The 25,784-nt window shown below is 37.8% G+C and overlaps 1 protein-coding gene across 1 annotated transcript; it reads right to left on the bottom strand.

The window, feature by feature from the left end:
* Positions 1-295: 295 nt before the first annotated feature.
* LOC115671435 (rRNA biogenesis protein RRP5) lies at positions 296-24,851 on the bottom strand. The gene is made up of 40 exons (XM_030592999.2): positions 24,501-24,851; positions 23,719-23,927; positions 23,088-23,228; positions 22,792-22,965; positions 21,539-21,638; positions 20,158-20,276; positions 19,935-20,057; positions 19,730-19,801; positions 18,560-18,652; positions 17,340-17,453; positions 17,118-17,240; positions 16,128-16,313; positions 15,960-16,034; positions 14,823-14,959; positions 13,285-13,419; positions 12,438-12,583; positions 12,282-12,347; positions 11,390-11,496; positions 11,221-11,301; positions 11,049-11,123; positions 10,858-10,959; positions 9,211-9,379; positions 8,978-9,126; positions 8,710-8,793; positions 8,464-8,564; positions 7,748-7,901; positions 7,535-7,609; positions 7,283-7,430; positions 5,511-6,150; positions 4,630-4,690; positions 3,926-4,071; positions 3,645-3,828; positions 3,201-3,299; positions 2,688-3,067; positions 2,417-2,593; positions 1,632-1,728; positions 1,391-1,546; positions 1,080-1,310; positions 924-1,007; positions 296-826 (listed from the first exon to the last, which is right to left on the bottom strand). The coding sequence occupies exons 1-40, from the start codon at positions 24,658-24,660 to the stop codon at positions 719-721; spliced, it is 5,781 nt and encodes a 1,926-aa protein (XP_030448859.1). The 5' UTR covers positions 24,661-24,851; the 3' UTR covers positions 296-718.
* Positions 24,852-25,784: the final 933 nt, after the last annotated feature.

Here is a 25,784-nt window from a genome sequence, read left to right as displayed (position 1 = left end):
CGGCTAAAACATAAATTGAGCATCGTTTACGGACAAGTGAAGTGACTCCAACCGAAAGCAGAGTCGTGGTCATTGGAGCTTGCTTGGCATATATTATGAGGTTGTATGCCTCCTCTAAGGAGAACAATAAACCGGAATGCAGGAAATCCCGTGTTCACGTCGTTTCTGCAGTCACGCGGACTGTATTCCATCCATCAGAACAAATTGAGATGGCATACACCAGTCAGATAGAACTTCGTATTTTATAAGAAAAGGTCGAACAATGATTGATAACACGCCAACACTTTTGGAAGCGTAAAGAGAACACAAAGAAGCTTGTTATATACGAGAGATAGAAGAATAAATGACTCTGCTCCAAGATTTTTCTTCCCTAGGAAGACCAGAAGTGCAGTTACTCGTACATAATAATATCCGCTGGTGATTTAAGCTGCCAAAATTCCTACACTAAAAAACTAAACCCTGAAATAAGAGTTAAATGGAGAAATGTTTATACCCTATAGGCACATTAGCTGCTACGGATACAAGTGAACAAGAAACAAGATGCGGCATCCTTGTGATAGATCGACTCATCTTTTGGGTTGTCAAACAAGAAAAATCAGTCTCTTTGCCACAGCGATGTTTCAGCAGTATTGCTGAAGCACCACATGCTGAAGCATCTCGATGGCGGTTTATCGAGATATTGCACAAGAAACCACTGCCAGTGAGAAACAAACTTGTTTTACTCCTGTGTACTCTCAGCATATTCCATTGCCTTGCGCTTCACATATTCGATTCGTTCTTCATCACCCAAGGTTTTCTCAAAAGCAAGATATTTCTTGAACAAGAACTGCAAGGCGGGAAACATGCAGATTTACACGTTAGTCAAAGAATGAAAGTCAAGCTTCTCCAAAAAAGAAAAAGATACCCACTTAGTTGAAACCCACCTTAATCTTTTTAAGTGGAAGGCTTAGACTAGTTGCTCTCTCAAAGAGTGCGCGAATGACATCTGTATCTCCTAGTTTCATCTCCTGCAAATTTCGGAACATAAGTAGGTTAGAAAAAACTTCAGGTTTTTGAACTACTAAGCCGAAGGGACTCACTTGGTCAAGATAGATGCTCCAAAGATCAGTCCTCTTTGGATACTGTCGCAGTATTCCCTCAAACAGAGAGCGACCTCTATCGGGAACTCCGCATTTAAACTCCAAAATCGCAGTTTGTGAAATGAACTTTATATGTTTATGATGAGGAAGACTTAATAGAGCGCGATTTACAATAGGCTGAACACCTTCATTATGCTGTTTCAAAAACCACTGCACCCGCCTCAACCATACCTGCAATCCCGTTAAATATGAAGCAAGAAGTTTTAAAGCCACAAGATAAGACAATGAATTGTATGATACATTTAGTTTACCTTGCATGAATGCTTAAACTTCTTAACCATTTTCTGAAGGAGGTCATCGACCAACTTATTTTGCTCCGTCCTTTCATACATCGCTAAAAGAGCTAGATGGACCTTTTTAGGATCACAGTATTGTAGAGCTCTTTGAAATACTTTCAGAACAGACTCCTGAGGAAAACACCATTTCAGTAACTTCAAAAGCAATGATAAGTAAGATTCATAGCACATAAAACAATCATAAGATAATAATCACCTCGGGAGGATTTCCATACTCGTTTTCCAGATTAAAGTAAGCAACCCAGATATTAAGCTTCTCATTTTCTTCTCGTACATTAATTGTTTGCAGCGCCCTTCAAACAAAAACAAGATGATATAGATGTTAACAATACAATGAATTTGAAAGGGAGCTAAAACGATATTTTTTGCTACCTAACTCCATTTCAACTATAATATTAAACATGAATATACAAAAAAAAACATCATGACCTCAGAAAAGGGCGAACTGTCACAGGACTTGTTGAAGTCATAAAGTTTGAGAAAAACAAAGAATTACAGAAGTTGAGGGAACAAAATGAATGCTGCGTTCAGGTTTGTAGAGATAAGAGGCTGTCTGTGTTTCCAATATCCACCGGGCAATGCATAATGATGTAACTCAGCATATGGCATAATTTGATGCCATAACTCGAACACCAAAGTTATAGCAACTTCATTCATGGACAAGAATAAATCAAAAGAAAGCAAACAAAAAAAGGCAGCTCTTCCTAGCGTTACTCACATAAGAAGCAAGAAAGCAAACAAGCTACTGGTGTTGACCGGCAGATACACATGAAATCAACTTTAGGTCAACTTTTGCAATGACCTTTCCATGCTAAACCTTCTTTTAGCTTTATTTTTATCAACATCAAATCTTCTACGGCAATTCTTTCTACTTAACTGGCACATGGCCGAGAACCATACAAATTACTTCACCTTTGCCATCTTTTGCTATCTTTCACTTCGGTGATAGACAGACATTGGTTAGGTTAACTGAGCTATTACCTTTCAGCAATGGAACGAGCCTTCTCAATATCGGCTAAAGAGAGCATGAAGGCCATGTATTTTATCCAAACAAAACTGCTATTAGGAGAGCTTCTAACAAGCCTTTCAAATTCTTCAGCCGTCCTAGGAATATCCTTCTCCAGAAGTCTCTCCTCAGCAGCTCGGATCTCTTGCTCCCTGCACAGGACGATAAAGGAATCAAAAGCTGCAAAATGAGGGAATGGGCAGTTAAGTTCTAAAGTAAGTTGGACCAACTTAATAGCAGAATGACCTCTCTTCCTTCTCTTTCTTCTTTGTCCGTCTCCTGTTCTTCTCAACGTTTTTCACTTCATCATCATGACCTTCCTCCGGGATGATCATGTTATCTTCATCTAGGTGCTCAATTTCATCGAGAGTGACCTCAAGTGGGGGAATCGAAGCTCTAGATTCTGCTTGTGCAAGAGCAGCATCTTCTTCACTTTCATTATCACTGATCATATGCTGGATCCCATGAGAACTGCTGGATGGCAACATCAGCTTGGTTTCATCTCCATATCCATTTTCTCTAATCAATTCATCAGATTCCTCGTCTGAAGGTACTTGAATACCATTGACACTTGTGAAGTATGAGTTTTTCATCCCAAGAGAGATTCGGCGTCTTTCCTCATCGACCTGATAAGGATATCCATCATAGAACACAGTTACACTCAAAATGGGTCTGAACACTAAGAGAGGTAGCATGTGTAATCAAAGGAACAGAAAGAGAATTCCATGCTGTTCCAACATCTTAAAATAAGAAAGTTACCTTCAATATCTTCACCCTAACTTCATCCCCTGCTTTGTATTTAGATTCAATATTGTCAACAGGATCATCTGAGAGCTCTGATATATGACATAGTCCAACCTAAATTCGAGTTCAGTCATAAGTCAGTAATGCAGGAAGCAAATGACCAAGTCTTAATGTTAAAAATGGTGTTAAGAAATAATAGAAACAAAAGTCGATGCACTCATCAGCAGTGAAAGGAAAGAAATGAGAAATTGTCAATCAGACAATCATTACCATGAAATAGTGACATGGGCAATAGAAAAGAAGATTTTTCATCAAAATTTCTCAAGATCACTTTTTGTGTCTTCCATTCTACTATTCAGCTATAAATAATTAGCATGGAAGTGCCTACTCAAAGTTCCTTATATATGACAAAAGGAGTCTGAACATCAAATCTCACTAGTCCATGCTAAATGATCTTACCAAGTTGGTTTGGTCGATTGTGACGAAAAGACCGTATAACTCCACTCGCCTTATTCTCCCAGATAAAATACTTCCAATCTGCAGGCTCGACAAACTGTCAATTCTTGATTTTTCATCATTGGCTGCATTGGATGCTCTCAGAGTAACTTCAACTCTCTTTGATAATGTTTCCACAGATAACACCCTGTGCTAAATCTTCTTAGTACACGAAATGTTTCCAACATCACTTAATAAAAATTCTTACTCTCAATTAAAAGGAACAAAGAACTTATGGAAGTTACCTGCCCTCGACAAGTTTTCCCACAGGAAATTCTTTCTCCAGATTATCAACATACCCATCAGACAAATTCGATACAAGAATTTTTGCATCGAGTTTCCGAGAAAGCAAAACAAAACATCCTTTAGGCGTAATATTCTTGACATAACCCTGCGTGAACCAGGAAAAAGAGAAAGTTATATCATAAAAATAAGTACAATCCGTCAAGAAAACACAAAAATAAACCAGACATTGCCACCTTAACGTAAGCATAAGCAAAGTGATTCTATGGTTTGGAACAACATATCGAGTAGACCCATTGTTTCCCATGTTTGTTGATAGGCAATAACATGTAGATTATTTCAAATCAAGAATAAAAAGATTTTACAGACCAATGGTGACATTAAAGTAGAGTTTTTATTTTCCACTCGTGTCATTGCACATGTCCATAAAAGGAAGCCATAAATGCATTTTCGACACTTAGCATGAGATTGAATACAATTTCATTTGAATTTCCGCAACTACAATAACTACACACAAAAAATGTAGATGCTGAGCTTACTGGAAATCTCTGATTTGCACCTATTCAGAAGTGCAAGGAAAATCATCTAAAGTGACACTCAGACAAGCATCCACCCACATAAAATGACCTCATATCAAACCCAATAAAAATTACAAAATGCATCAAGGAACGTTCACGAAGAATACTGCAGCTGTTGCATCTCTTACCTGTACAACCATATTAGGACATAGCTCCTCAATCTTTTCCATGCATTTGCAATTACCATTCCTAGGAATAATTTCGAAAAGCAACAATTTTCATCTTCTTTAGACAGATGGATGAGGAATACAATAATCAATATATAAGAATGCAATAAGTAACTTAAAACACCATGAAAAAGGAGAAACATGACTACTCATCAAAGTACAAAATATCAGGCATCAAACAAATCCTCATCAAGATACTTTGTAACTGCTCTAAGATAAAGTCAAAACTGATTGATAAGCTGTCCACATTTTCTAGGAGAGAAAAATTTCGAACCAATTCCCAGTTACAGGAGACAATGTGTGGAATGAATAACAGATTGGCCAAAAATAACTGGACTAATTTGTGACAAGATCATCTTCTTATCTGAATGGCTTTTAACTTTATTTACCATAACAGGATTCCAAATCAATGCAAACACTAACAGATGGTCTTCATAGTTCATAATGATAAGAGCATACCGACCAAAAAAAAAAGATAAGAGTATAGGTTAACAAAATACGTTCTAAAGTAATGCATCAAAGAAATAGCCTGACACTGAAAAAAAAAAATGAATGGTCCCAGGGACAACTAATCCACCGATAATTTTCTGCCATATGTACAAAATTCTACCAGTGTGTCCTCATTTGATAGTGGGGAATTTATGTATATTCATCCCATGACAACTCGGACCATTGTTAAGGCAAGTGCAAATAACAGTTTGGGATATAACATTTATTAGCATATCGTTGATGATTTTATTTGGTCACAATTTAGATACTAGCATAATCTCAAGACCAAATACATATACTTAAGGACACAGATCAGGTATTCCCCAATAAAACTCACATAAACTCATGTTTACCTGTCGGAGAGATCCTCAGTACTATGAACACCCATTCCATCCAGTGATGCTCGTAAAGACAGATCAATATGTACACTTCCCTGGGCTGTGCGAGCGATTTCAATAACCTTGCATTTCACAAATTGTCCTTCATGATGCCCAGATAATGGTTCAGACACCCATGAGTCTGTTATTTCAGTATAGTGAACCCGACCATAAACTGAAGGGCCAAGCTGGACGACCAATCCACCTACACCAGGAAGAATTTTGGAAATTCTGCCACCCAGGATGTCCCCTTCATGCATATGTGCTGTAACATCATCTTTTAGCTTTTGCTCACTTGAATCATCAATCTTTTGTTGTTCACGATGATTATTCCTATTTGAGAAAGGACATGGTACCAACCGCAACAATTTTTTCTCCTTGTTGGTGCTTAAAACATATCCGGAAAAAACTTTTCCCACATGAAAGCGCTTCTGGAAGTTTTGAAGTTCACTTGTTTCGCATGCACTATCAAGAACAAATAGCTGAGCCTTCACATGACGAGATATCGATATCCAGGCCCATTCACTATCCACCTTATATAAATAACCAGAGACACGTTGTCCAGCAGTGAAATTAAAATCCTCAGAGGTAAAATCTTCCCCAATTACACGAGCATCTGTACAAACAGTTAGCACTGAGAAGCTAGTACCAGAAGTCAAAAGCACCTTTAAATCATAAGTACAGAAAAATCAGAGAGAGGTGATACTAAATTACTAAAAAGGGCACCCTGCTCACAAGCTCCCAACTTTTGGGCTCAAAGGAGGGTTACGTTTATGCAGCCTTACCCCTTCTTTTGCAAAGAAAGCTGTTTTTGCGACTTGAACTTGGGACCTCCAGGTTACAATAGAGCAGCCTTACCATTACACATAGGTTCGCCTTCAAGGATAATCTATTACTAGACGGAAGAAAATTTTTATCTATATTGCGGATTTGAAATTCCAATAGTGGAGAGAGTTGGATCACATTGAGTTTCAGAGTACCGAGTGATGGAGGTAGCGCCATACGAATGCTCATGCTGGACTAAGACAGTAAAGCAAGAAAAACTGCGGCAAAGAGGGAATAACCTCCACAAAATAAAGTATTGTATAAATTACTTGAGCACAACATCCCTTACATTCTCTGAAATTACTATGATGCATGTCATGTTTTTCGTTGAATTGACTCTAAAACCCCCCTTGGAGTACTAAATAAGAAATCAAAAAAACAAATATGAATGACATTCTCTGAGTTCCTTTATACTAAAATCGCGGAAATGAATTATCTTTATGATTAAATACATTATTTAAGGGATTGAGGTAAGTCTAAAAAAACTAGAAATGCTGACAACACATGTATAATAATATAGTGGCACAAGATATTGAACTATATCATCGGTTAGAGTCTCGAGAAATTAAAGCATTCTCAGCACATTTAATCTATTTTACTTTTATGGATAGGTTGCCATAATAATTCTTTAAATTATAGAGCCACAGTTGCAATTTAACAAATAGAAGGGCTGTCCAACAACACAGCAACTTAAATGTGCACATGTATAGCCAGGCAAAACAAAGTGCTGATGTTACATGGTGACTGACACATTTCACAATAAAAAGAAAATGAGAAACGAAAGAGCTTGTTAGAAGACAAAATTGTCAGGTCAAGCTCAGAGATGCACGGTTTAGAAGAATTTTGGACACAGCATAACTTTCAAAACAAATTAAATACAGGGCAAAACTTACATAGCAACATCAAAATGTGCTTAATCTTACCACTAAGCAAGGATGGTTTTATAGACAGCTCCCACTGATTGTTTGTCCACTTATTTGATGAGTCAGCTTTTGCAATGATTCTCGCACTTAGCTTTTGCCCAACTTTGAAATTTTTGAATGGATCATCCACAAAGTTATCATTATTGACCTGCCCAAGAAAACAACACACAAAATGCACATGCTTTTAATGTATAAGTATGAAGAGCAATTATTATGCGCTCTAAACAATATAATAACATACTGATAAAGTACCTCTGTTATGTGAACTCTTCCATGCAGATGAACCCCAAATTTTAGTCGCATTTCAAGAGGCTTGATTCCAGTAATCTGGTAAATGATAAACAAGTATAGAAAGATTACATGTAGTGTATTGCAAAAGAACTTCAATGAACTCCTTGTGACAATATGCAATAACAAATACAAGAATATCAAATTAGAGAACATCAAACATTCATGAGCATCTACCTCAGCTTGTACAAGAGATCCCACATTGAAATTTGACATTTTTTTAGCCTTCTTTAAACTCGATGTGGCACTGACATCAGCAACAGATTTAAGAAGCAAGAGCAACCTTCCCATGGTAGCAGGAGTAGCAAGTGCCACAACAGTGGCAGTGACACTGAAACGAGTAAAAACAAGGTCATGTCATGATTCCATCATCAATATTATAATCAGACGAGATAAAATCAAATCAAGAAGTACAACCAAACAAAGTAATAAATCATCTAAAAGACTATCAGCATCTAGACAAATAAGCCAAACATAAAGTCGTGTCAGAAGCAGGAAGTGCCACAACAGTGGTAGAGACACCGAAACAAGTAACAACAACATGCCACCAATCCTTCATGAGTATCAAAACTAGACAACTATATAATTGATTTGAAAATTTGAACTTCAAAAAAGGTGTCACAGACGATCTAAAGATCATCAGAAGCAAGACAAATAGCTCAAACACAAACATCTTCTGCACCATCTCAGCCCAACGGAGAGAACAGAGAGGGTCGGTTTGGGGGGGGGTGGGGTGGTGTGTTGGGTGGGGACAACAGACAAAGGTATCAGAGATAGATGCAGACTGCAGTTTGAGAAGCCTGGGAAAAACTCACTCCTATAAAATGAAATAATACTAAACCAGAAAAAACAACACGAAAAAAATAAATAACCTAATATCAAGAAAATATCACCTTTCTCCATTCAGAAATTGTCTCTGAGGGGCCTTTTGCGTGTTATAATCGTATATCAGTGCATATCCCACAGCATAGTTACACTCAGGAATTGCAAGAACCTGTTTATTTGGTAAATGCTAACCTTAGAACAATGAATGAATGAAGTACATAAAAATGAAGAGAAGCCAAAATCACGGGAGTAACATGGATAGTGATGAAAACTTTTCCTTGCTGAATAAAGTCAACATAACATCCAACACTTGCCAGATAATTTTCTTTCACAATCTCTACCACTGCAGTGACAGTCTGATTCAGCTCTGCATTTTTTTTCGCTTCTCTCTTACGCTTCTGAGAAGTAAAAAAGAATTAAGTTAGGTATATAAAGGACAACAGGTTTCATTTGATAAAGGCAAGATACGGTTAATGGTTACTCACTCACGTTCAACGTTTCTTACAAAAATAAAGCAGAAACAATTTGTAAATGTTTATCAAGACAAACTGAGGGGATATAAAGAGATGGAAGTAACTTAACCTTCTTTTCAGAATGGCTATTAGAACTTTCATTGTTGACCTTGTTAACGAACACTTGCTTTAGAGACAAATCCACAAGCTGACCCACTTTGGCAACATCGAGAACTGCAGCTTCAACAACAGATCCTACTTCCACACAACTTCCTCCTACTGCACAAGTTTCAATTGTCTTTTGGAGTCAACAGTTGAAAGGTATAAAATTGTCACTAACTAAACATACATAAAAGAACTTACATTGATAGTGAGTAATAAAACCAAGTACATCAGCACAGTCGTCAAAACTGACGACCACTCCATAATCCTTTTTCTCCTGGATTTTTCCCTCAACAATACTGCCAATTTTGAATCTTTCGAACCATTTTATCTCAGTTCCACTTAAGGTTGGAGATTGGAGCTTAGCAATCTAAAACAAAAAGAAGAATTGTAGACAAATGAAAAGGACAACTTCCAAACAGAAAACGTAGTGCAGAACATCAAACAATTTACAACCAAGTACCCACAAGCATAAAATATGTATTGAAGCATCTGGTGACCAGAGTTCCCTTTTATATGAATTCCAGCTAGAGCAATGTTAACTTGACTAAGATAGCTAAGCCAATTTTTCCAAGAGGAAAGGAACCTTCATGTAACAAAATATCTGAGAATGTTGATGAAGGCGATTCAAGCTGCTTAGATTTGCGTCCGGAAGATAAAACGCAAAGACACATAGTTCACAATCGAGAAGACGACATGTAAGCCCCCAATCCCCATATTGGTTGGGAGAGCAGTTGGGAAGCAATACTAAACAATCACCCAGCCAACTGGTTTACAACCACAAATTGTAGTCCAACAGAGAAAAAAATGAGACAACCAAAATTAATATAATTAGACAACATAAATTGAAGTCCGGCAGAGACCTACAAACGTTCAACCAAAGTGCTGAAAGTACTGATCAGATGGCCACATGACAGCCAACTGGTTTAACAACCAGGCAACTATCACTAACTATTATACACATATAATATTGCTACATATAAAGCTTTCTGCCTATGCTGAAACCCTATCATTTTAGAAAAAATTTCCATTGTCATTCTGTGTGTTTACAAAAGCCAACCAGTGAAACAATTACTGCACCTAGCGAAACCCAAGAAAGAATCCTACATGGCTCCCAAGAAAGAAAAAGATCAAATTGCAGTCATAAATATGCAGTGAAAACACAAATAGTTCTTGTCCTCTTCCTTTGATATGCAGGGATGGTGGTCTGGCATTAGTCATGAGGTTTATATTTTCATATTCCACCAAAAGCAGGAAGCATACTAAGCTTGACAGCCTACTTATCCACGTCATATGTGAGCTTGGCATATAAAAGAACCAAAAATTGAATGCCGATATCTGGAAATTCAAGAAAAGAACAAAAAACAGTTCACCCTCAAGATTTATACAATTTTCTAGTACATTCAACCATTCTTTTTCGGCTGGTTTTCTTTTCGGTTATATTTTTAGTAATCTCTACTTTAATTCTTTTAACTATTTGTCTTCACAGAAGGATAGCTTAATAAAGAAAAGTTTTGCAATAAAGCATGGACATCAAATATCCAATGTTGAGGAGCATAACCACATTCATGCCCATATCCATGTCACAACCCATTGATGCAGGTATATGAACTCTATAGAAGAGTCAAAATAGTGGAGTGAAAATTTATGAGGAAATTTTCTACTAAATAATACCATGCAATTTAAAGATTGTCCCAATACACAAGTAAAGAGAACAGGACTGCATATAAATTATAGTGGAAATGTTCATTTCCAGCATATTGATCAAGGGCCAACTGAGACAAGTGAAAACCAAAATGAAGACACTACAAAGTATCCAAAAACAGGTTAAAGTGCTCCTTTGTCTACCTTATCCTCTGAGAAGTAGTATTCTTGAATCAAGGATGCATCAGTCGAAGAGCAACATGATTGCTTCAACGAAAGTGTTATTCTACCTGTTTCATTGTCAACCTGGAGAAGAAGAAAATTGAAAACGAAAAATGAGCAATCAGCTATTAAAAAAGGGTGAATCACAATCGACTGTCAAAGGTTTCACCAACATCAAGTATGTTACTCCGAACAGACTGCCCGACGAAAAAGGCTTCCAAAGGAGTTGCTCTCTGCACATCCATCGCCTTTCAAGGAAAAAGAGAGAATCAAATTGCTTGGGCTGTAATTACAGGATAAGACTAAAGAAACACTGAAATCAGATGACTAATATGATGTGTTCACCTTTTTCCTTGGAGAGAAACCAGTCAAATGGCCAAGGAAACGAACAAAGCAACCCGTCTCAATTATATTGCAGACGTATCCCTGGGATTACATGATAAGTCTATCAATCTTTAACAGCGATATTTGAAAATTAAAAGCTACACAGCTAATCTTAGAAATCACAACTCACATGGACAATCGAATTTGGATGTACTTGATGCAGATCAGAAGGAAGATCCACAGCTGCGTTAATGAGGGAACTCTTGGCAGAAAGTAATAAAGTGTTTCCTTCAATGTCTACAATGGAAGAAGTTTAATACCAAGAGACCATTCGTGCAAAAAGTTAAAGAATGATGTTGGAGAGAAAACATGTTCAACTAAAAGAAGTGAGATTAATTAGAATGAGGAACAGCATATGGAAGTGAATGATGACAAAGAGATGGAGCTATTTTTTACAATGGTTTTTATTTCAGTCATGCGGCAGGTATCAGCCTGGAAAATTTTGCAAGATAAATGCAAAGTCTACAACAAAAATATAAAAACTAATAAAATAATGTGGTCTTCCGAGAAACAATTAGGCTATTTCAACAGCCTAAAAATAGAGCCTATCCTATCCAGCTTTTGGTGATCACTCAGGATGCTACATACGTGGATATAAAAGAGCCAAGATAAAATAAAACCACCAAGGGGTGAGATGAACGCACACAGGATTTCTCCTATCCAGGATTGAAAACCAATTTTTATATAATAATCCTGAGCATTGAAGAGAGCGAAGGGGGAAGGAGATCGGCAGTTGTCCCTGCGAAAGGTGACCATACCCATGGCTGTACCACTGCCATGGTGGTTGCGTTATGATGGTTGGCACTCTGAGGTGACCTCCAAGGTCATTTTTGATCTCTCTCTCTCTATCTCTCTCTCTGTCAAACCTAATTACAATGGGTTTTGTTTATTCATTTCTTTTACTATTCCAATTCCAGAATTCATTATTAGTTTTTACTTTTCCTGTTGGATCACATAGCTGCTAGCCTTAACAAGCATATGTCCTATGTATCTAGTGGAGGGTGGGGGAGTGGTAGCAATACCTAGAACGAGGAGCTGCTGAAACTCATATCCAGGCTTCAACACTGATTTCATCAACATAGCATGCTCTGCAAGGTGACTGCATAAGATAAGCAACAGAATAAAAGGATCTTATTATGGTAATGCATGTATGAATGAGATAGAAACTAACAAAGTACCATGGTGATCCGCCAAATGCTCAGTAGGAATTGTACCCTTGAAGAAACTTTTTGCCTTAACATATATAACAACCCCACGAGGACTTACTGCCTCAACCACTCCCGTAACAAGGCTACCCAACTTGACCATGTCACCTTCAGAAATCCTGCTTGGAAGTTAGACTGGATATCGTCACACTCCAGAGTTATTAAATTGTAGAATTCATCAAATGGTAGAATTCATGAGCAGTGCAAGGAGGTTTGCCAGTATGAGCATATGCTTGAATGAAACCCCTTCCTCCCTCTCTCTCACACTCCAGAGTTAAATCATATGGTGGAATTCATCAAAATGGAAGAATTCATGAGCAGAGGAGCATTGCCGGTATGAGTGTATGCATGAATGAAACCCCTCCCACCCTTTCCATCAGAAATCCTGCCTGGGAGTTAGACTGGATATTGTCACACTCCAGAGTTAAATCAAATGGTAGAATTCATGAGCAGTGCAAGGAGCTTTGCCGGTATGATTGTATGCATGAATGAAACCCCTCCCTCCCTCCCTCCCTCCAGAATGAGCAATGCAAGGAGCTTTGCCAGTATGAGTGTATGCAAGAATGAAACCCCTCCTTCCCTCCCTCTCACACTCCAGAGTTAAATCAAATGGTAGAATTCATCAAAATGGCAGAATAAATGAGCAGTGCAAGGAGCTTTGCTGATATGAGTGTGTGCTTGAATGAGGTGCCCCCCCCCCTCCTCTCCCTCTCTCTCTCTCTCTCTTGGTGCACATGCCCATCAAATGCATGATACTTGTGCAACTTGGTTTGTTTGCATGAGCATTGCGAAGAAAAAAGAAACATCAGGTGAGACTAACCTCGCAGGCTTCATCAGAAAACTTAGATTGATCCTTCGTGCCGCAGGAACAGAACCAGTTACTCTACACTTGACAACTTGTCCGACATGATACATTGAACTTGGATCAGATCCAGGTTCTAGCCCAAGTTCATGTCTGGTTTGGGAGGAGAAAAATCAAATGTGAGACTTTGACAATTATCAAACAATAACAGCTAGCAACGTATGCAAGGGGTTTGACATGACAGTATAAGGGCACATGAACCTGCCCCTCCACCAAAAAATATTCCATTCAACCTTGTTCAGCTTGTCCTCTAATATGATCATATTCCGAATACACATTCGCTTCCAAATGGAAAAGACACGGACATTCACTCAATTTTAAGTAAAATGAAGTCCTCATGAACATCATCAAATGACATTATTATAAGCCTAATTAGATATAAACCACTGACTACATGGAGTTATCCCACCACTGAGATACTTATCCAAATAAAACATGTTCTTATCAAACTTGAATGTGGAACAATAATGAACCCACCACAAATGCATTTATACATTGGTCTAGTATAATTATTGAATAAAGACATCCTCAAATTTTTTACTTAAATTTTTATCTGCAATTAAAAAAAATTATTACTGAATTCACCTCAAATCAAGATAGTCCTCATTTCACCACACTTAATATTATTTTGCTAAAGCAGCACATTAAATTCCTATAGTCTGGTTAAATGACACAATCTATATTTTGACAAACTCGATCACACAATATTATATTAGATAAGCCTAGCCGTTAGCGCTTTATATCAGTGTCCAGATGAAGTTAAATGGCTTCTGTATAGGTAGTGTATTTTTTTTCTATATTATAACTACTTTTTGTCATAAAAAAGTAATACAACAAATGTCCATGCAAATTGAAATCACACTACACTTTACAAACTTGAAGTATGATAACCTTTGCTACCTATATAGCTGGTATCAGTATTTGCATTACAGGTACTATTCTTAATGAAACAGTATTATAAAGTTTTACATTGAAAATGCCTGTACTAAGATCATACAGTTCTATTTCGCAATGGGTATAAATGGCCATCCAAGATTGTGGTAATTTCATGTCTACTACCCAAACCAGTTTGTTTCATTCCTCAAATTGAATATAACTACTGCTGACAGTTATATCACTCCATTGTCCAGAGACAGTCTGGACGACCTACCTTGAACAAGATATACACTCTAATCGTATTAGGCACTACATTATCTTTTCTCAAGTACAATTGGTGGAACAGTGAGTAAGTAACTTTCATAAACAACAAAAGTAATATGAATGAAACAATTTGAATTTCCGAAGGTTCAAGTGGTGGACACTCTAGAGGACCACTACTGTAAGTTATGCTTGTATGGTTTCGCCAAACAACTAATTAAAAATTCAGTATGAAGAAGAGAACCCACTTGGAACATGCAAACAAGACCACAGCAAATGCTAAGGAAAGAAGAGTAAGATGATAGAATCAACATAACAATCTACAAGGCTCTAGAATATCCTTAACAATCTAAAACTACCTAGAAGCAAATCCCTGGACGCCATTGTAGAACCGGACAAAGCATCCATGCTTTTCAATTTTGGTTATCCACCCATGGGTTATAAGTCCATCTGCAGCATCTGAATATGAGCTAATAATTGCAAGTTTTGATTTCACCTGCCAAAAAATCGACAATCATTTTCAGCAGCAAGACTAAGATTTTGACTATAGAATTGCCAGAACTTAATTTTTAGACAGATCAGATGCTGCAAACATCACATGGAAAAGTAACATTTGGGAAAAGGAAAAAGCTAGTCTTCCATGCAGATCCAAATCAGCGCACAAGTGGAAAGTTTCTTTTGTTCTCAAGCTTTGCTTACGTAAATCTAAATATTCTGGAGAAAGAACTTCGAGAGTGTACATAGTACGCGATTTTCTTAATGGAATAAAAGTGATGGTTACAATTCAGTCTTGGATTTTAGACCTTCCACTAAGATGCTTCTGTCAGAGTATCTTTTATCCAATATCTTGCATTTTTTAGGCATTCTGAGCGTCATTTACTGATTTTTCCATCCGAAAGACAAGAAAAATATGTAACTTTTTCAAGGGTTTTCAACTTTTCCGGCCAATGACAGAAAAATATCCAACCTTTTCAAGGGTTTCAAATTTTGTGCGAAATCTCATGCATAGCTGGGTCTATTAAGCTATTTTTGGTTGGTTCGAGGGAACAAAATGAGAGATTTTCTGAAGAGGAAGATTCTTCTGTCTAAGCACTTGCCAAATGTTCCAAAATTCTATCCTATTTTTACAGTTGGATTTACTCCTTAATTTAATGTTTGATTGATTATAGATTCTTTGTCTTGAAAATGAGCTCTTTTCTTTTTCTTTTTTTTTTTGGCTTTGAGCTCCTTGGGCTGCACAGTCTTGGTGCCCTTAGCAAACTTCTCTTTACGTACCAAAGAAATACATTAAGTAAATATAGGCATTTAATGTCATTGGGGTCATGCAGGATTAATTAATAAATAATTTGGAAAAAAATTTGTTTTCGGTGGGAAAGACAAAAGGTACTCTTTTCAACACTTAATGAGCTGAACCACACACAAACTAAAGTTGCAAAGACTTTACCCTAGCAAGCAAAACCAAATTGAAGCAGGATAAGGAAAGAAAGGGAGCATACAAGTGTCTTCTTGTGGGTGACAGTTATTCTCTTAGATTTGCAACCAAGCACACGAAACACCAGCTCAGCTCCAACCTGGAGAGAAATGAAGGAAAGAAGTGCACATCCTCAAATTTTAGAAGAGATCAAGGGAACCATGTGGCAAGTGATCTTAGCTGCTGGAATTACCTTAAACTTTTTTCGAGGTTTTGCAATTTCAAACTCAGACATATGCGGAAGTGGACAAAGTGCCTTTACGCCACCGGAAAACTGAACAATAGCACCGAAGGTATCAACAACTAACACCTTAGCTCTCACCACCATCCCAGGCTTGACATCAGAGTGGGTAAAAACTGATCCTTCAAATGCAGTGGCCTGCTTGATATCAATTAGAGGCACAATATACGGGTTATTAACAAAATGTCACTAACGGAATTAAATTACTATTAAAAAGATTATTACAGGATAGCTAACTTGCACTAAAAAGAACTATTTCCAAGCAAATATTCAGACGAGAAATCTAGTCTATAAGGCGCATTCAAGAAGACCCAAAAACTTGCCTTAGATAGTCAAAGTTTCTATATTTAGCTCAATGGCTGGCAGAACATGAAGAACATTAGCACCTCAAAGAGAGCCTTTCACTTGAAACAATAGAGCTTCCCTATTGTCAAATTCAACAAAAAAAATGAAAGGGAAAAAATATGTGGCCAACCAAAGGAACTTCCTCTTAATATTTCAAAATTTACATGAGATAACATAGACATGTATAAGTGATACTCCAGTAGCTTTTATAAAGGCTGCAGTGTTACTTGGTCCATAATACACACATACATATATACATATCTATGCTACAGTGAGTCACAAACACCATTTATTGACTGCGAACGGGAGAGCAAACCACCATTTGAGTACAAATGATGGAAAGAAGCCACTAAAAACTTGTGTACTGAAGAAAGGGTAATAACAAAAGGAGATCCATATACACTGGAAATCATAAAAAGGGGCATTATATACCATGTAGTAGCAACGGTCCCCACAAACAATGAATATCCAGACATTTATACCATGGCATGTCCTTCATGTTAACAGCTAGTTTAACAGTCATATATCAGAGACAATCAGCCTCCAGTGTAAGTAGCCATGCCATCTTAAATTTATGAGCTTTTACAAAGGACTGACCTTCAAAACTCCAACAGCTAGCCCTTCCAAATGCCTAATCCCAAAAATCCGAACACGTACACAACTTCCTTCCTTAAACTTCTTTTCCAGTTTATGACCTTCCCCTTCAGCAATATCTGATACCTGGAACCATTGGGAGCAAGATAGCATCTACGTTTGAAGTGGAAGTATTAACTGCAATTAATAAAGAAAAAAAAAAGAAAATCCTCAAAATGAACTTACATTAACATATGCTGAAGTAGACTGAGGAGTAGAAGGGATCTCAAGCAAAATGCCCAACCCTCTGTCTACCCTGACTATTTTTGCGTTCTCACAAATATCGCCTACCCTAGCATGCTGCCAAAGTGAAATAAAGAGGTAGTAAATTAAAAAGCATGCCTATACACATGCTTTTTTGTATTTAACAAATAAAGAGATTTTATTAAAAATATTGTTCAAGTACACCATGATTATAGAAGAACAGGTCAAAAAGAAAAAGTTCAGATAACTAAAAAGGCCAAATTAGAGAGAAAAGATTGAAAGGCCCCATGTGAAAGTGGAAAGACTTGTAAAGGACAAATCTTAAACTCGTTGACAATAAAAGCCTCATCGAAACAGGGGCCACACTCATATCTCGTGTTGCCTCATGGTCAAAGATCTTCCTTCTTATTCCCTATCAGCTCGAAGATCAACAAAAAATGGCACCGTTGAATGAGGCTCCCATTGTGTGGGGTCTGGGAGGGTTCACAAGACCTACCGTTGCTATCACAGTGAGACTGTTCTCGTGACCTGAACCTGTGGCGTCCAGGTCACAACAGAATAACCTTACTGTTGCACCAAGGAAAATATCAATGGAGTTGATATTTCCATATTCATTGAAAAAAAAAAGAGGAGAAAAGGATGCATGAGATTCCATGCAAGAAAAAGGTCAACCTCAAAACCTTGATGTAAATCCTTGTTGAAACCCTTACAGGCTGACTTGATGGTGTCGTTCAAAAACGACACTGACCTTAATTTTTAACGCAATTATGGTCGATGAAAGAGCAAGACAGAAATTTTATTGCAATTATTCTTTTACAGAAGTAGAGCAGTTCAACAGTGCCAGCCAAACTTCCACGGTATCCTAATACAGCAAAATGGACAAATTTGGAAGCAAAGAGAGCATCTACTGTTTCTGTTATCTCTTTTAAGGGCAAAAGCATAGCATAAGTTTATGTCGATAGCCTAAACTGGATTGGGCAGAAATGCTAGTTCCAAAGAAGTTACCTACTTGCACTCCACCAAGCTTGGAAGAAATTGTCTTATATTAATGCATTAAGTAAAATTCACATCCCTCTTTCAGAAACCAAGTAACAGGATTCCTAATTAATTGCCAGATCAATAGTCACAATCACTCAGAACATAAACAACATATGGACACTGACATTCCTCAGGCTAAAGGAGAATAATGTGTGCAAGCTTACCAAAGGAGGAGCCTTATTTTGAATAAGATACGGATTCATAGTCAAACCGATCGCTCTACTAAAAGGATCGACAAATAAAATCCGAGCAATAACCTGATACAGCAAGGTAACAGCCCAAATTAGTAACAAAGAAAGATGATAGGACCAGATCCCATTGTTCTTACAACGTGTTAACATGCTGAAAATATAATGGGCCAAACAGGTCATTGATCAGATCTCAACAAGTTTCGAGGATAAAGAACTTCGTAGACATAAATTGCAACTACTAATATAGCCAAAGCCAGCACATTATGTGGTACAAATAATATAAAACCATGGAACTCATCATTGGCAAGCAATCATATGTCAAAAGTCCCATCAACCCTGGCGACACCAATTTCAATGCCAGCAGTCATATCAATAAATGCGCTATGAAGGAGAAACCAAGCACCCAGCATGCCAAAATAGGCAGCATGCTCACCAAGCCTGAAGGAGGATGTAAATGCAAGTTCCAGCAATAAAACCGTCAACAAGTTCGCTGTCTCACACGGTCAGCTTACAGCATTGGAAACTTAGAATGTCATTGTCTCATACAGTCAGCTTACAATACTTAAATGTCAATCCATGATACTTTGGCTGATATCAGAGTCTTCCATAGCCAACCTTGTCTATCAGGATAGTCTTCACTTTATCTGAAACTACTTATGCAGATGAACATCTAAAGAGTAGCTAATGATGTCTTGGTCAATTATTTGTTCTTTCTACAAGTACAGTAATTATATCAGTGCAAATAGTTATTGATCTTTAAGAATATATACTCCTCACAAGAAACTAAAAGTATCGTTGACAATCTTTCCACACCAGAAATATCAAACAATTGGAAAACCCCCCAATGTAACCCAATGTCCAAGTAAGAGGTTGAGAATCAAAGCAATATTCCCGTCCAAATGAAGCTCGCAAAAACAAAGCTACCGGCATATTAGGAAGTTCTGATGTGCTAGGGAGAGCATAAGTAGACATGCACTCAGCAGAAAATATGACATGATCAGCAACATTAAGATTATGTCCTCATATAACGGTTGTTAAAAGTTTTGTCAAAAGGCAACAATCAAGAGTGAACAAAAAAAGGAACAGTCACGAGCTTAGACATAATTACACAACAAGAGTGAAAATAAAGAGGAGTGACCAAACCTTCTTATTTTTAGTGCAACTGTCCATCCAACTTTTTGTAGGTAAAGCGTTCTCTAAGTGAAACATATCAACCTGTAAATTAATAAAATGACACGTAACCAGACAAGAAGCACTCACTACCCTCATAAAATACCAAACCCTGCTCATTTAGTCAAAAATAATTTAAGTGCTCGACAATAAGAGAACCAATGACCATAAAACTCACAGTTCCAGTGAAGTATGTGAGGAATGATAGCATGATTCCATTCTCAATGGTTGATTGTACACGAGCATTAACCATCATACCAGGAACGAGAAGATCAATTGAGATGCCCTTCACGTCCTTTGTCTGTGTAAATACCAATATGAAATACGGGCAAAAGCAAATCACCTTCGAATGAAAGATAGGTTGACAACTCGTTTGGAATGAATGATGAAGAAATAGCTACCACAAATTTTGACACCATATCCAGGTCAGGGTTCAAATAAACAACTTTTCGAGCTTTATCAATGCTTTTGACTACTCCTTGCAAAAGTTTCCCAACTTTTAATTCAGAACCCTTATTCTCTGTGAAAAATGAAAGAAGATACATCAAAGCCACATGAGAATCACATATGGGAGACATTACTGAAGCAACAATTGATGCAAAAAGAACTATAATACATATATACACGAGCCCTAAAAACCCAAAGGAAGAAATACTGTAGCCAAAATCTCCATTACATCAACCAAAGCAAAGAAGCGCACTTCACTGAAGCAAGCTAGAAATACAACAGTTTAATTTATTGGGAAAAAAGGGGTTTGCAGAATTTGGTATCAGAGTACTGTTACACATTCAAATCTTAACTTCCCTCTTCCTGTTGTTCTGTCTAATTAATTCTGTTATAAATTTCTGTCTGGAGTTGTCTATTTAATCTTGTCTTCTACATATAAAACCCGGCTTACAAAGAGGGTAGCGTTGATAACTATGCTAGATATATATAATAAGATGACAAACTTTTGTGAGAAACAATTCGTCTAACTATGTCATTTTTCAAACTTCTACAGATATATACCTCTGCCAAAGGAAAAGAGGAAATATGTTATCTGAAAGAATCTTGAAATGATGCCCACCACAGGTGAGTTACATAGGTAATATATACACTTCAAACTAAATCATTATGAATGTCAAATGCTATAAGTCAACGCAAGTGACATTATAGCCACAGTTGACCAGCCTACATAAGTAACATTAATGCAGCTAAAACGCTTGAAATAGAGAATGAGGACTTCTAAAGTGGTAGAGGTGCTTGATACTTTTAAAGCTTGTGACATAGACATCATTCCTAGCCCTGATAAATTAACTATTTACTATTTTCAGTTAAACCAGAATGCTATCCAATTTGTGGTATTCTGAATGTCCTCAAAAGTTTCACTAACTGATGGCGAGGGGTTGCCTTAAAGTTTTCTTCTGCAAGTGGCTACTCGAGCCAATATTCCCCTTTCATTTAATTCATTTCAATCTCTGTGAGATTGCCAAACCACTGCAAACTCTAAAGAAGGATTGTTTCAAACATAGGTCAGGAAGATTCACTTCCTGTCATATGCAATGTGTCAAGTTCTTGCTGCTATTAAATCATGTCAGATAATGCAAACTTTCGTCAATTCTGCTCCTAGAAATGTTTGTGCAATGAAGATGCGTTTAAAGTGAAAATCAGACTGCCTTGTAATTATCAGATACTTCAATAATAGTACCTACTTCATAGTATCCAACGAAAACTGTAAAAGCAAAGAAGCTTACATGAACAAGATAGAACAACAAACAAAAACAAAAGTTTTAGAGGCAATACCATCTTCGCTGGCTTTTGGCAAAAATCCTGTAAAAGAAGGCAAGCCATAGTGGAGAATGTAACCATGATCTTCAATACTTCTAATGTATGCTGAGAGGACCTATAATATCAACCAGGGACATTAGTTCCAGCATACAATTCTGATCGATAGTTAATCTGGGAAGAGCCAGCCGGTCTATGAAGAAAACCACCACCCAGAGATAAGCATGGCTGCCTCAAAAAATGACACTTGCTATCCCTAGCGATAACAAAATTGAGCCAAATAACCGCATTATGATTGCCAATATCATACAAATAGCATTATTTTACTTTAATGATCATGCAATTTGGACCAATTATTTATTCGTCTGTCAAAAGGGTCAAAGAGAAAGCCACGCAATTCTAATGGTATTACAGACATAAAACAACAATCTCCATAATTTTATATTGACATATGCCGGACAGACTCTTCAAATACTTTCCTAATTGAACATCAATATGCTAGTTAAAAAAAGAGAGTAAAGGTATCCATAAAAAAAATCACCATTGCAACAATAGTATATGATGCCTTGAGTATGCCACATGAATGGCAAAAAATTCATGATAACAAGCTTGCAGCAATAGTATACATTTGTTTCTGACTCATCCTCTGCATATACATTTATTTCCGAGTCATCCTCTGTATGACAAAGTATTGATTCCATTTTAACAAGTTTACAATCAAAATATAAGTCCAACACACGCAATACCGATTTGAACAGCAAAGCCTAATGCACTCTTTACATATCGCTAATCGCTAAAAAAAATATAGTGTGTGTGTATAGAGAGAGAGAGAGAGAGAGAGAGAGAGAGAGATAAAACAATTATTGTATGCGTATGAGTCAGCCCAATACTGAACTATGATTGCTGGGCAAGTAATAAAAAATGATTAAAAAAACCAAGCATGAGATTGTAAACCACAAAGAATGAGCTTACATTTTTTCCCAGTGTATAGCTGAATAATCCATCCAAGCTGGGAATGTTTTAACATAAAACAATTAAACTATGATGACTCACATATTGCATGCTAAGATATATTGCTCCCATTTATTCGCCTGAAGTTTGAGGGCATGCATGCTGACATATTTGCACTCGAGAAGAATGTCCAAGTAAGTAAAAAAAAATGCCAGTCCAGTACTTTTATTTTGTTCATGGTTCAGATTAAGATGGTCCATTGACGAATATTCAAAATCAACTCCTTTCACCTGTCTTTTAAGAAATTTCAGAAAGCTTACCATCCCTTCTTGAATGGCTTCTAGTGTAAATCCCTTTTGCACCAAAGAGAGACGCAACGAGAGCCAGATCTTTCGTTTTGCTTTCTCTTTTTTATCATCATCGACTTGCATTACTACACAAGATACAAGATGCCCTATACTGAACATGCTCGACAGTAAATTATTTTCACTTTCCTACAGGAGAAAAGGAAAAGACAAGGTGAAGTATCAGGGGTGCACAAAATTATTAAAATAACAAAAACCACGGCCATGGCAATTGAGGAAATGCATAAAAGTCAACAACACGCAACAATTACCTCAGTTTCACCATCTAAAACAGGATCGATTGCATCTGATGCCCGAACTAGACCACGTAATCCCCCAGGAAGACTAACAACAAGATCTTTCTCATTGACTTCACTGATGACTCCCCAAAGCTTCATACCGGGAGAAATATTCTGGATGAACAAATATTACATGAAAACTGTCCACCAAAATTGGCCGAGGAGCATGGAAGGAAAGTGTACAATAAACAATAGGGAGGGAAAGAATAATTTGGATACCATGAAACTAAACCTAAACTAGTCAATATAGCCTTGATGAAATTCATGCAAGGATTGATGACTAAGATGCAGCCCACTGTTGTGGAATTGCATTTGGGTGGTGGAGCGGCTGAAGAAAGGGAGTCAGGGAAAAAAGGCCACATTAAGCCAATGGCTTATCGAAATATAAATGTGTACGTCACAAGAAGCTTGACATGGTAATAGCTCTCACAGTCTTGCCCACTAATAGTGCAAAAGTTATTTCCAGAGCCATGACAATTCTTAATTGAGGAATTTCTCTGTGAAGAAACGTAATGTGTATTTGGGTTTTTGATCAAACTAAAGAGCATCATATATATCTTACTAACTACTACTACACGGACAACAAGAGAACAGAGACAAGTACCTTCAAAGTGATTCTGTTTGCAAATCTAGGTAATTTCCCAGTCATTCCATCCCCAAAAAGTGAACCCAGATCATCTTCTGAAGTAGGCCCCCTCTTCTGCATCCTTTTCGTTTTCTTTTTCTTTGACTCCCTGTCCTCAGTCTCAAACTGTGCATCGACTTCCGCATGAATTTCCTCACGTTCTTTTCGACTGAGAAAACTTCCTCCACCTGAAGACACAAATCAAACAACATTTAAAAGAACCTTGAGCAGTTATCCAACGCTACTGTTGCCATTTATTTCAATCAAATAGGATCCAGCCAAAAATAAATTATGAAGACGGTGAACAAACTGTTAAAGGCTGATAAGTGATGAAATGACTCAGAGGCATAGGAACTGGATGATTTGGATCAGGGTAGATACTAGCCATCAAAATGCACCGAAAGTTTTCTTCTTGATTTTGTTTTATCAACAGAAATGCGGAGAAGTCCAATCAGACAGCTTCGAAGAGAAAAAATTGACAGCCAAAGTTCCTCTCTTGGGACATCAGATAGTTACAACTTACAAATGTACCTAAACCTCAACACATTAGAAGATAACCCATCTTCCGACAATAGGCCTAGAACTAGATTACCCACGACAATCCACACCAAGCTCCCATCACAAATGCGCCGACCGTACCGCGACAGTTCAAGAAAAGAAAAAAGAAGCAGTTCGAGACGACTCGCGTTACTCTTCCTTGTCCTCTCCGACGAATGAGAAACCTCCACAGACACAAAAAGGGAAAGCCGGAGCCCTCTAACCTCTGGGAAAATCGGGCACGTCGTCCTCGAGCTGCAAGGCGGCGGGCTTTCGCCCGGTCGCCTCGCCGGACTTCTTCTTGGCTTTGAACGGTCTCTTGGAGTCCTTCGACAGCCTCGGGCCGTCTCGCGACGGGGCCTTCCGGGACTTGGGCGCCGCCATGCCGACGGATCGTTTTCTCGGGGGTGGAAAGAATTCGCCGGCGGCCTAGTTCGAGAGAACGATGCGGAGAGACGAACGACCCCTTTGTCTCTTTGCTTGGATTGGAGCGGAGCGGAGCGGAGCGGGGGGAAGCTGAGCGCGGTGGTGGTGGAGCTATATATGAAGCTCTGGAAGAGAGGCTTCGGGGGGGGGGGGGGGGCTTTGGAAGGGTTTTTGTAGAGCAGAGAGAGACCTCAAGGCTTCAGGCCAAGCCTGTTTGGTAATTCACCTTTTAGGAAGGGCACTACGGGGCGTGGATCGGGTCGGGTTGTGTGCTCGGTCCGAATGGGCCAAATTTTCTTTCATGGGATGATGATGCAAAAATTTGGTCCTGAGCATGACCTGGAAGGCTTAGACCTGAGTGCATCCTTAAACTATTTCGTCTTAATTTCGGAACATTAAACACTGGATAAAAAAAAGGAAAACTTTTTTCTTGATTAGTGGGCTAAGCGTGCAAATACCGATACGTTAAAATAAGGTACGCAGTCTTGTCAATCCTGAACAGATAAGGGGGCCCAAGTTGGAGTTTCGGCTCCTATTTCTTGGTGATGGACCATAAACTTTGAGTCAATGTCTAATTTGATCCATCAACTTTAAATTAATTCAATATTGTCTCTGAACTTTAGCTCAATATACAACCTTGTCCATGAACTTTTGATTTGTTCGATGCCGTTACCGAATTTTTGGTACATATTCGATTTAGTAAGTGATTTGTAGGATTCTTGCGCCAATGCTTTTTTTTTTTTGCAATAATCTAAAAATAGACAAAATGAAATTCGCATTTCTCATTACGAAAATAAGAAAAATTTCTAAGTGTCGCTCGCCTACATTTATATAAACGGCTTCAAATAAATGGTTTTATGTAAACGTAACAAGCCTCTTGCTCTTAAGGAGATGAAATGTGTTGATTTTTATTTTTGAAAAAAAAAGCCACTTTTATCTATACCCAATTTAAATGTATTTTCACGTGCTAGTTTTTAATGTTCAATATAAAAAAAAATTTACTTATGCAAAATGTAACCAAACAGCCTCCACATTTCGCCTTCGTCATGGGCCTGGCCTTCAGCTTTCAGGGCCTCCGTCAT

Source organism: Syzygium oleosum, unplaced genomic scaffold (genome assembly GCF_021117445.2).
Source record: "Syzygium oleosum isolate NSW1041296 unplaced genomic scaffold, Sole_v2.1 Sole_v2.25, whole genome shotgun sequence".
Lineage (NCBI taxonomy): Eukaryota > Viridiplantae > Streptophyta > Magnoliopsida > Myrtales > Myrtaceae > Syzygium > Syzygium oleosum.
This window is presented reverse-complemented; position numbering and strand designations above follow the sequence as displayed.